The 13,446-nt window shown below is 37.7% G+C and overlaps 1 protein-coding gene across 4 annotated transcripts in view; it reads right to left on the bottom strand.

Moving 5' to 3' along the window:
- Window positions 1–13,446, bottom strand: part of CLTC (clathrin heavy chain) — a 67,052-nt gene that overhangs the window by 45,318 nt on the left and 8,288 nt on the right. For all 4 annotated transcript variants that reach the window (XM_060134372.1, XM_060134373.1, XM_060134369.1 and 1 more), the window contains exon 2: window positions 1,515–1,722. In XM_060134372.1, coding sequence (XP_059990355.1) covers window positions 1,515–1,722 — 208 coding nt within the window. The remainder of the gene's footprint in view (window positions 1–1,514; window positions 1,723–13,446) is intronic.

Here is a 13,446-nt window from a genome sequence, read left to right as displayed (position 1 = left end):
GGGAAGCAGTATTTGGGAATGACGTACTTTCCTCTGCTGTCTTCCCCAACCCCTAGTTAATTATACATTTTATTCTTTACATGAAAGGGGTTGGTGGGGTGGTTTCGGGAGGAGGGCAGGGATGACAGCTTAACTCTGTAATGTAGACATACAGGCACAAATCATTTCAATTTATTCTTTTTATAGAACAGGACAATAACTAATACAATCTAATTTAAGATAACTCACCATCTGCACACATAAGAAAGCATTAAGAAATGTGATAAAATAACAATAACATTAAAAATAGCAAAGAATTTTGAGAAAATTAAAACGATGGCCTTTTAATAGAGGTGTGAGAGCTGCTAAGCAGTTGAATTTAAATTCTTTAAGGAGGCTGAAGGGAGCTTAATACCTTAAAGTACAATATGTATTGTTTAATGGAAGCAAATAATAGATCACTGCCACAAAGCAAGTATCCCAGGTAAAAGCTGGACCATCTTTCCTTGAGATGAGATCAACTCCTCTCTTGGATATGTAATGGAGACTTATTTGTTTGAATATGCTTGCCCCCCGACCCTCAGCCAACCAATTTAATCTCCAACCAGAGTTACTACTAAATACAAAGTATAAATCATGTGGGAAAAAAATGTATTTAAAAGTCTATTTAAATACTTCAGCACCTCTAACAAGTCACCCACAAATTTATCAAGAAATTACTAGGAATCTGAACTCTTCCTCCTACAACCGAGAAGAAAAACGACAAAGCAAAAAATAGGCAATTAAATGTGCCTTTCAGATTCAGCCAGTTTGTTACCTAGCCCTCTTAAAAACCCGTTTTAAACGGTCAATTTCACTCAGTCTATAGTTCAAAGGCAAAAAATTAACATAGACTCCCAGAGAGTATGAGGTTCTCTGAACTCTGTTTAGATTGACAGGCTGTACAGTTCCCTGTTGTGACAATTAAAAAGTTAGTCTGAATAAAGTCTAACACCGTTGATTCCAAAAATTTAATACCCACCTATACACACACACACTTTTAAAAATGCGTGTAAATTCAAGCCATTTTTAGAACTTGATAATCTAAATGAAACACAAGCCTGAAGCATAAAAAAGGCACAGCATGAAGAGCAAGTTTATCATCACAACAAACTTCTGCAATGTTTAGGTGCTAATATTAGTAAAGTACATTTTATTCCAGAATATGAATCACTAATTTCTTATGTCTTCTGTATATGGAGTTATGTTTTCAGTACAATCTTATCACACTGTAGGTATAAAATTTAAATTCATTTAATCTAAAACTTAAAATTTTCCAAGTAGATCTTATGCGTAGAAAGTAAGACATCTCACAGAAATATGCCTAGTAAGTCATGAAAGTAGTTAAAAATCAAATATAGTAACAGCTTTAACTTTGCAGATCTATTTAACCAAATTTAATCAATATACTAAAAAAATAGATCCTAATTATTGTATTTGAATAAATTATACATGGAAAAGAGTTTTAAGAAAAAAACCCCACGATCTTTTTATACCTTTTAGTGCAATTACTTTGCTGGCTGGATTCATGATGGCGCTGTCTGCTGAAATTGGTCTTCGAATTGGATTACTTGGGTCATTCATATCAATAATTACCACCTGGGCCTGCTCTCCTACTTTCTCTCTAATGCAGATGAATTTGTCTGACTCCATAGTCAGGGTACTGAAGCCGATGTTTGCTGGGTTTATACCCAGGTTTTGGAGCTGAGGGAAAAAAACAAAAAATATTAATAAATCATATTACAAAGCGAATTAGAAAGACTTGATATTCATGTATTGTTATCATTACAAATCCTTACTTAACCATTATTGCTTCAAGGTCAACAGTGACAACTCCATTGATTCAAGTGAGGCAATTACTATAATGGACCTTCTCTCTTCCAACAAATATGGCATTCAATTGTTTTGTTATAACCTTGTAGTTGTAACTTGAGATGTATAACCCTCTGTTTACAACTAAGAGGCAGAATAAATAGATATAAAGATAAAGGAAAGAGCTACATCTGAGAGCTAGCCTTTATGGGTTAAGGGACCTGAGGTAATCAATGCTTCTTGGTTTAAGATCCTTGAACTATTGCATCTGTCCTCTCTAATCCCCTTTAGCAATTAGTAGTTACTTGTTCATATGCATTGGACCTCAGGAATCTGAAAATTAAATTACAGCATAAAATGAGAGATTTAAAAATTTCACAGGGTTCTTGGTCTAAAGGAACTTGGATTAGCCAGAGCAGACAAACAATACTTTGCAAGAAGTGCCAAAACCAAGATAGGAAAAAGAGATCCTGTCAAAGGAGGCCTACAGGCAAGGGAATGAACGTGAACGCTCAACAGAAGGAAGAACAAATGCTAAGGCCTAGAGATACAAAAGTGTGGTCTGCTAAGGGAACTGTAAGTACTTTTGTAACATTGGGAACATAGACTATGAAAGGCTTTCAGAGTACAGAATTAAGGTTATAAACACAAGCAAGGGCTAGACTGATAAGCTAAATGTACCCCAGTAAGAATCCTGAATTTATTCTATAGGTAAAGGAAGCTACTTAAGGATTTTAACAAGGAAAATAATGGAATCAGATTTGCTTTGTGTACTCAGAAGCTATTAAAGTATTTGCTAAGCGAATATATAGGACCTAAAGACAGCAGGTCTTTGAAAACTAGTTAAGTGTATTAAGAAAAAAAGGCACTTGTTAAAAGAAGACTTCTACCACAGTGGGTCATTTCTCTGAGTGACTAAATGTAGTATAATAGACTAAGTACCTCTCAAAGGCTATCGGAAGGCTTTCTTAGCTTTGACCAGCCTAGGGTTTTTTGTTTTTTTCCTTTCCTCCAATAGATAACAAATTCACATAGAACAAAATCAAACAAAAATTTAAAAGCGTAGGAAGCAAAAAAAAAAAATCAAGTCTTCCTCCTGCCTTTGTTCCCCAGATAGCCTATTTCCCTTCCCAGAGACCATCACTGTCACTACTCTCTTGTGGACTGGCTGAGCCAAATTAAATGTATTTAACTTAAATTCTTTTGTCAAACTCTTCTGCCAATAGTGCTTAACTATAACCAGACCAGGATCTCAAAAAGATATAACATAAGATTAAGAGACTACATTTTACTTTCACTGCCCTCTTACACCTCAATGACTGCAGGCACAACCAATTATGAAGTATAGTTACAGTAACTTAGTCACTGAATACCAGGGCAAGGAGGCAAGCAATTGTCTAACTATTACCACAAACATGGTAATAAAGTAGAAGATTAACTAGTTGTACAAGCTCAAGTATCTGCTGCAGTGCAAGGCAAATACACAAGCTGTGAGATATGTAACTTATACATGAGTTTGGTTACAACAAAACTTTATGAATTATCAATTTTAATTTCTTCCTAACTTTAACTTTTAGTGACTTTTAGTTTCAGAACTAATGGAGGAAGATAAATATAAGTGGTCCTCAACAATATATGAAGACACTGTGTGTGGGCTTAAAGGAAGCCTTGTACAAACCAAATTGTTCGTCTAGTTTCACGTGAGGTGGGTACATTCGTTTTTCTGAGTAGACCAGTCCTCAGACTCTTAAGCTTAATTGATAGTTACCTTTCCAATAATTAAAAAAATATTCCAGTAGATCCTAGAGCTCCCAGAACTATATATGTAAAAGCAACAAGTTATCTTCTAGACTACTCTGTAAAATAAGAGTTCTATGCTTCTAAGTCACTACCAAGCATTCACCTAAGGCGATTTTGAGTCCCAACTGTCACAGCTTAAATCCTACAATGTCTGAGAAAGTAAAAACAAATAGTGTTAGTCAAACAGTAAAATTAAAAGTAAAACAAGGATGCAGACCACAAACACTACTAATTGAACCCATAAATGATTCTAATAGATTCCTTTTCACCCCTCCACATAAGAGGCAGGTACAAGACAACTGTAGGAGAAGAAAACACTATTAGAAAAGGCAGCAAAGAGGAGGAAAAAAGGTAAGTCAAGAAATATGTGTTTCTTATTCCCAGCTAGATCTCCAGATAAATGCAGCAAGAAAGGCACATGTTGTCAAAATTCAGCACTGACCTTCAGCCTCAGAGCTGTTTTATTTGCAGAAAAGGCAAAGATCTGGTTCAAAGCGGGTGGGGTTCCTGTACTCCTCACAATTTAGGTAATCCTTATTTTCTTTTCTCATTAAACACATTCTACCAAGAAAGCTATGCATATATATATTTTTAGTCTTCTCTATCAAGAATGTACTCCATGTGAAACAAACATACACCCTTTATTTAAAAAACAAAATTAAACAAGAGGTAGATGGCAAATTCTCACCAATCCACATATTTAGACATTTTAAGGAGCCTACTTAAGTAATGCCCATTTATACAACTAAATAGGAAACTTCTCCTTCCTAAAAAGCCTATCCCAGTTGTTAGGATAAGTGACAGAACTTCAAGTGACCTATTCCTATCAGTTAACAGAAAGTTACATTTGCTCCCTTCTTTTCAAATAATGTCAGTAAGAATTTTTCCTTACTGGTGATACTTTTCAGTGAGAATGCCCAGAACGCTCACCAATTCTTCCCATATTTTCCTAGGATATGTTCAAAAGGAAAACATCCCAGAACAGTCATAGGACAGGTCACCATCATTAATCACAATTCTGGGTTAGGTGCACTCTTAAAATAGGATCATATAAAAGGATCATAAAAGGATCATATAAAATAGGATCATAAAATAGGATCATTATCACACATACTAGATAACTGTGTCTAGCAATATTCATACAGATTAAAACTTTAAAATACAACATAGGGAATTCCCTGGTGGTCCAGAGGTTAGGACTCCGTACTTCCACTGATGGAGGCCCGGGTTTGATCCCTGGTCAGGGAACTAGGATCCCGCAAGCCACTCAGCGCAGACAAAAAAAGCCAAAAAACACCATAATGTTTTTAAACAGATTTCATTTTCAAAACAGCACATACTAGCCATAAGATATTCTAGTCAATCATAAAGGTCTGATGGTGTATGAGCTATCTACCACAGAAACTGAATTACAGACTGTAGAAGAAACCACTAATAAATTCAGAGACCGTATAAGCATCTCCAAACTTGCAGCTATTTACAGAAAATATACAACAATATCAGAATTCTGGCCACATTTTTTATCCTGTCAATTGGCAAAGTGTTGCTACTGTTGAAGATGGGGACATTCTATTTTGAGATATACTTGGAAGTTTCTATAATAAAGTGTTTTTTTTTAAACTTCAAACAACTTTTATTTTGCTGTTATAAAATAAGAATATGGAGTCAATAAACTTAGGCCCAAGAAAAGGGATTACTTTTTTTGAATAGTTATTACATGTACATGGCAAATAATTCATACTATACAAAAGGGTATATACACTATGAAAAGTCACCCACTCCACGTTTCCAGTAATACCTCTCTCCCCCTAGCAATTAGAGATACTTTTCCATCTTGGATATCCTATGCACACATGAAAGTATGTATTTCCATTCTCCCTTTAAAAAAAAACACTAATGGCACATGCACAAAACTGCTCCCCCTTTAAAGAAAGCCACCCAAACTGTGTAATTTGTTTAGTTTCCAGGCTAGATTTTGGACACTGGTCTGTAAGTGGCAATACTGTAGGACTTGACACGTAAGTCTAGTTCAGATTCCAAAAAATAAGTTCAGTTGTCCATCCCTCAGTATCCATTGGGGATTGGTTTCAGGACCCCTCGCAGACACCAAAAATCCACAGATGCTGGAAAGTCCTTCATATGGATGGGAAACCACAGATATGGAGGGGAGGGCTGACTGTAAATATTAATAGATTTACTGTTAATCAGCACACCCAAAACTCTGGAGTGCCCTGGAATTAAATTTTACAAACGATAAAAAAATGATTCCTTTTCCCTCTGCTCCCCTCCTCACCCCAATTTGGATTAACATGCCAAGAGAAAAAAGTGAGACACTGCATTCTTAGTTTTGAAGTGAAAAATAGTATTTCAGATTCCCCATAACCTAGAGAACACAGAGGGTTTCTTCATTCAAGTAGACAATTACTGTACAAATGTATAACTCTGATTATAAACTACAAGTGCTATCCAGAATTAGTTCTGTCCAAAATGTCTGGGTTTAGCCCTAGTTTTGCTACATAAATGATCATGGGCAAATCAATTATCTCTGTATATCCATTTCCTCACCTGAAACATGTGAGATGATAGTACATATCCCACAATTGTGAGGATTTAATGTGAAGTGCTTTCAGAGCAGTGCCTTACACATAATAAAACTTCAGTAGATACTATTAGTACATATAACACATCAGTACTTAGGCCAGCTCAAGGTAAGCTTTTTTTGTATTTGCATTTTATCTGCTTAATACAGCTGTCCTAGAAGTTGGCTGAAATTCTGGGTGTGAATTTCTTTTGATTACTGATAAAAGATTACTGGTCTCTGGGTGCTTACCTTATTAGACACTGAATTTTTGTTTGTTTTTTCTTTCAAGAAAAGGAAATTACTTTTTAAAATTTCCAATTCTGCTCTTTAATTTGCCTAACTAAATTTAGGTAGAGGGACTTCCCTGGCGGTCCAGTAGTTAAGACTTCGCCTTCCAATGCAGGGCATGCAGGTTCAATTTCCGGTCGGGGAGCTAAGATCCCACATGCCTCACAGCCAAAAACACCAAAGCATAAAACAGAAGCAGGGGCTAACCTGGTGGCACAGTGGTTAAGAATCTGCCTGCCAATGCAGGAGACATGGGTTCGAGCCCTGGTCCAGGAAGATCCCACATGCCACAGAGCAACTAAGCCTGTGCACCACAACTACTAAGCCTGAGCTCTAGAGCCCGCAAGCCACAACTACTGGAGCCCGCGTGCCTTGAGCCCATGCTCCCAACAAGAGAAGCCACCAAAATGAGAAGCCCGCGCACCGCAACGAAGAGTAGCCCCAGCTCGCTGCAACTAGAGAAAGCCTGCGTGCAGCAACGAAGACCCAACGCAGCCAAAAATAAAATAAATAAAATAAAATAAATAAATTTATATTAAAAAAGCAATATTGTAACAAATTCAATAAAGACTTAAAAAATTTTTTAAAATAAAGTTAGGTAGAGATCAGAATCTTCAAAATCACATAACATGGAATCATGTAACATATTCATGCTAAGTAACCCTATTTTATTTCAATTCTTATTTTTAGGGGCACTATGGAACAGTATTGCTAAGGCTTTCTAACAAACTTGGCAAATACGTCTCCTACACCTTCGTGTAGGGAGCAAGCCGGGAAAGCTAATGCAAACAAAAGGCATAAGGTCAGTATCATAAAAAATTCTTTACTGTAAAGAGCTCAAGGCTAAGAAATAGAAGGTGAAATGGAAAGCAGGCTCAGCGTTTCTCCCCTTAGTGCGCAGAAGAGTTGAAACTACCTGGTTCAGAGACATACACTGCCTCTTTCTCTCCCTTCTACCAAACCTTTCCAAAACCAAAATTTCCCAACTTTTCCTAATCTGCCCATGCCCCACAATTTCAGATCCATTTATCCAACTAAACCTTAAGCTCCTCAAATAAAAGAACTTTCTTAAAGAATGAAAGCCTCTCCCATCTCTTCTTTTCAATATGCCTAAAATTCTGGAGGCCTAAATATTCTTACACAGAAGGACAACATTCCTTTACTATATGTATACTGCTAATTACTTTTCAGGACAATTATAGATTAAAAGAGATTTATGAAACCCAGGAGTCCAACACTAATATAATAAATATAAAAGGAAAAGTTGTTTCTTGGAGAAGAAAGCTAACCTAAAAATGGTGAAAGACAGCAGAAACTAACACAACATTGTACAGCAACTATACCCTAATTTTTAAAAAAAATGGTGAAAGATCAATGGAATTCTTTAAAAGTCAGTATTTTGCAGTCAACACAATAATTGATTTGGGCAAGGATCATCAATGGATATTAAATTAATGGATGAAATTTTGAGGAGTAACACATATTTACAAAGTCTCAAAATATATCCCGGGCTTCCCTGGTGGCGCAGTGGTTGAGGGTCCTCTTGCTGATGCAGGGGACACGGGTTCGTGCCCCGGTCCGGGAAGATCCCACATGCCATGGAGCAGCTGGGCCCGTGAGCCATGGTGGCTGAGCCTGCGCGTCCGGAGCCTGTGCTCCGCAACGGGAGAGGCCACAACAGTGAGAGGCCCACGTACCGCAAAAAAAAAAAAAAAAAAATCTACGTCTTGAAATACAAATAGAGTTCCAGACTAAAAACAACTAAAGAAACTGGACAACTCAATGCAATTCATGATCATGAGTTTTCTTTTGATATAAAGAACATTATTGGAACTAATGAAATCTGAATAAAGCCCGAGATAACAGTATTCTGTTAAAGTCAATTTCTTCACCTCGATTACTGCAGTATGGCTATAGAAGACCATTTTGTTATTCTTATTAAATACACACTAGGACTTCCCTGGTGGCGCAGTGGTTGAGAGTCCGCCTGCCGATGCAGGGGACACGGGTTCGTGCCCCGGTCCGGGAAGATCCCACATGCCGCGGAGCGGCTGGGCCCGTGAGCCATGGCCGCTGAGCCTGTGCTCCGCAACGGGAGAGGCCACAACAGTGAGAGGCCCACGTACCGCAAAAAAAAAACCCCAAAAAAACAAAAAAAACCCCACTAAAGTATGCAGTGGCAAAGAGACATCACATCAGCAAACTACTTTCAAACAGTTCAGTAAAAAATGTACGTAGAGAGGCTAAAGAGGATAAGTCAAATGTAAAAAATGATAAGAACTGACACATCTGGGTAAAGTGTACAAAGAATCTTTGTACCATTCTTCAAACTTTTCCGTAAATCTCAAACTCTGTATGAATAAAACGTTTCTTACAAGAAATTTAAGAGTCGCAACTGAAAGCAACATGTAGATCTTGCTTGGATCCTGCTTTAAAGAAACCAAATAACATTTGGGGCCAATCCGAATTCGGACTGGTTTTTAGGTACTGAGGAACTGATAACTATTAGGATGCTATAATGATATCGTGATTGTAAGAAAATGTCCTTATCTTCTAAAGATGCATGCTGGAATATTTATAAAATGTCACAACAGCCTGAATTTTAAAAAATGTTTAATTAAAACAAAAAAGCAAATACAGCAAAATATTATTAAAAATCTAGATGATTGGGTATACGCTCTTCCCAGTATTATGAAACCTTGCAATTTTTTTTTTTAAGTTTTAAAAGAGGGATGAATCTCTGCTCTTATAGGTTACAGAACTTGAAAATTACATTGCAATTGTAGGGATTAGACTTTTATTAGGCAATTTACCTGTAGGGCAGGAAGGAAGAACACAACTTCAAAAGGTAAAGATGAAAATCAAACCATTCAAAGAGTGACACAATTCCAGAGAAAGAGTTTATGCTCTGTAAAGGAGCTGTATAATGTCTGCCCTATCAGAACTGAGAGGTTTGCTACACTGTCCAGTATGGCAGCCACTGGTCCATGCAGCTATTTAATTTTGTTCAGTAAATAAAATTTAAAATTCAGTTCCTCATTCACATCAATCTCATTTCAAGTACTCAACTATCACATGTGACTACTGTATTGGAAGGCACAGAATACAGAACATTTCCACCATTGCACAGTTCTACTGGAGAGCACTGTTTTCACAAGTTTTTCTTGGGAATCCGACAAGGAGAAAGGGAGAACTTCTTTTACATTAAACTCTGGTAAAATATAAAGGATAGTTGGCAAAGAAACACTTTCATCTTATATAAGGATTTCTGACAAGGGGAAGCAGGGAAAACTAGAACTTTCAGGTTTCAAAGTCCAGATATCTGTGGGAGGCTTTGGGGAAAAAAAATCTACAAAGTTCAATGGTAGCACAAGAAAGAGCCCAAGGAACAGCACACCTAAGTCTCGGTGCCTCTTTCAAGAAATCACTAAACATTCAAATAGCTAAGGCCCAAGTTATAAGGGACTGAGAAGTACTGAGAAGGTACAGATAATAAGAAGATGTAATTCCTTCAGAGAACATGAGAAAAGAAAGGCCCATCTCTGTGCCTGAGAAACTACCACTGCCTCAGTTTCTAAGATGCTCATCAATATCATAAAGCTTTTGGGTAAAGAGTATACAACGGTAAGATGAATCCCCAATTTCAACAATGTTAACTGTGAAAGAGATTGTATTAAAATTAAATATGGTAAAAAAATTGTTTTAACTTCAGCAGTATTAGATTCAGAAATCTAAGTTACATACTCATCAGTTTTTAATGCTTTAAGCTTTGTTTTTTCTTGTCTTGGTTTTGAAACTGTACTCGATTTAATTGTACATGTGACAAACAGAAAAGAGAAAGTGTCCATCCCTGTTTGAGGGGGAGCAAGGCATGCCTAGGTGCTGCACAAAAGGTTTAAGTGATTTAACATACAGCAAGCACTTAGAACACAGTGGGGGCACATAAGCACTCTATTTTAGGGATTTCTATCCTTTTACAGTTATTTAGCTCTGGGACTATGGTATCATGACAACTATTCTAAAACAGGTTGGGTCTGATGTCATGCTACTAACATTACATAGTCAAATCCAGGGAAACCCAACTTGCTTTTTTCAAAATTCTTGTTACTAAAGACAGCTAGCAAAGCCTTCTTATATCAAGGAATCAGGAAACCCACTGATGGTGAGTCAGCATCTTAGTAGACTACATTAGTGATGAAACTATGAAAATATTGTTAAAGGAACTGAATGGACTCTCTCTCTCTCTCTCTCTCTATATATATATATGTATATGTATATATTTAATCCAATAGTATACATGTATTAAAAAGGGTAGAGGGACTTCCCTGGTGGTCCAGTGGTTGGGACTCCAAGCTTCCACTGCGGGGGGTGCGGGTTCGATCCATGGTCGGGGAACTAGGATCCCGCAGGCTACATTGTGCAGCCAAAAGTTAAAATAATAAAATAAAAAGGGTAGAAAATTCTGGCATATGACAATTCAACCAAGGAAAACCAGACTACTTTTTCAATGCCCAATTCTCTGACTGGCTAAAGATGATACTCTCCATCAGCACAACGTCTGTCTCAGCAATCAATCACAGTTGTGTCTGTGCCTATAAATATCACATAATTAAAGGAGTAATAAGTTTGCTTTGAGCTTACTAATTTCAACCAGCGCTTATTACATGTGATCAGATAGGAACACTCATTGGAAAGAGACTTCTTTATAAGCACACCCGGTAAGTATGCTTCCTAATGAATGACTAGTAGACTCAGAACAGAACTCATTTACCAGCTGAAAATCAAAATACATTAAAATTTGTGTTTATGGGGCTTCCCTGGTGGTGCAGTGGTTGAGAGTCCGCCTGCCGATGCAGGGGACACGGGTTCGTGCCCCGGTCCGGGAAGATCCCACATGCCGTGGAGCGGCTGGACGCGTGAGCCATGGCCGCTGAGCCTGCGCGTCCGGAGCCTGTGCTCCGCAACGGGAGAGGCCACAGCAGTGGGAGGCCCGCGTAACGCAAAAAAAAAAAAAAAAAAAAAAGAAAATTTGTGTTTATGACAGCATTATTAAGGATTATGTTTCACAATTAGTGCTTGGCTTTACACTTTCCAGTTCCTTCCTCGTTTCATCTGAATTGTTAGAATGTAAAGGAAGCATGTACAGCTACTGTATTTCAGACAAGGACATTTTGTGCTGTGCTCTATGTATAATCCTATTTCAGTTACCTTTTCTGTAAATGAATCTTGTATCTTGACAAAGACTTAAGTGTTACTGCTATAGAGTTAAGAGGTCAACAATTTTCGAGTCCTGCTGATACTTGGATGTCACCCAATACAGATATTTTTAGGTGCTTGAAGATGTGGTTAACTTCCTATCCCAAGGATTTCACTCAGCATAACTTCCTTTAAAAGTTCCAAAACATCCTCTACCTTCACTAATATTAATCACAGTGAAGAAAATGCTGACAACAGTAACTTCATTGAGCCCTTCCAGGAAACTAGCAGAATGTCAAATAAAAACTGCAGTTTCTGTCTTCTACAGGAAATAAATAAAAATGCTGAAAGTGCAGCATTCCTTTAATTCTTTCATCAACAGTATACCAGCCATTGTTTTCTATGTGCTCCACACATTTTAAGCAACAAATAAAAATGCCCTTGTGGACCCCACACTTAAACATATAGATTTATTTCTACTCCATGTTAGTGTTTGAGGCAATCATTCTCAGGAGAATTTTTTTTTTTTTTTTTTTTTTGCGGTACGCGGGCCTCTCCCGTTGCGGAGCACAGGCTCCGGACACGCAGGCTCAGCGGCCATGGCTCACGGGCCCAGCCGCTCCGCGGCATGTGGGATCTTCCCGGACCGGGGCATGAACCCGTATCCTCTGCATCGGCAGGTGGACTCTCAACCACTGCACCACCAGGGAAGCCCAGGAGAATTTTTTTACTCTGGTCACTCCATATTGTTAAGTAATACATTCAGGAAGGAACCACAGTTGGAGACAGGAACTATAAGACTACTAGCTTTGGTAAACTGTCAAGAGACTCAAAGAATTTTTCCTACTTGTAGCCAACTACTAACTGGAAAATTAAAAAACCTTTAAATGTAACTCGTTCTTTAAAAATAATAATCCAATAATTTGATGAAATATCACATATCAATTCTGACCAAGCTGCAGGGAAATACAGAGAAGTTTTTACACCTCAAACCTTGCAGATAGGTATGACTCCCCAAGGTTATGCCCTTTCCTGTATAAATGCCATTCAGCTGGCACATAACAACTGAATGCTACCCAAGCTATGACTGGTTATGGAAATGCAATCTAAAGCAGGACACACGATTTAAGGGAGGGCAGAGCTACAAAGATTGGGAGAGAACACATGGAAGTAAAAAACACCAAATAGGGTATTCATTTTCCCAAGTAGACTATTCCCTGGTCATCCAAAAAAGCTTTTGATAGCTGCTGGAGAGAATGTGGAAATATTGCAACTCTCATATACTGCTGATGGGGATGTAAAGTGGTGTAGCTGCTGTGAAAAAGTTGGGCAGTCCCTCAAAAAGTTAAAATATAGAGTTACCATATGACCCAACAATTCCACTCCTCGGTATATATCCAAAAGAACTTAAAAATATGTATTCAAACAAAAACCTGTAATGTTCGCAGCAGCACTATTCACAATACCCAACAGGTGGAAAGAATCCAAATGTTCATGGATCAATGAAAGGACAAATAAAATGTGGTATATCCATTCAATGGAGTATTATTCAGCCATAAATGAATAAAGTACTGATACATTCTACATGGATAAACCTCAAACCGTATGCTTAGTGAAGGAAATTAGACAACAAAAGGTCACACATTGTATGATTCCATTTATAGGAATAGATAAATTCATAGAGACAGAAAGCATATTAGTGGTTGCTGGGGGATGGGAGGAGGGAGGAAGGAGACTGCTTAATGGATATG

The sequence above is a fragment of the Lagenorhynchus albirostris genome, chromosome 20 (genome assembly GCF_949774975.1).
Source record: "Lagenorhynchus albirostris chromosome 20, mLagAlb1.1, whole genome shotgun sequence".
Classification (NCBI taxonomy): domain Eukaryota; kingdom Metazoa; phylum Chordata; class Mammalia; order Artiodactyla; family Delphinidae; genus Lagenorhynchus; species Lagenorhynchus albirostris.
This window is presented reverse-complemented; position numbering and strand designations above follow the sequence as displayed.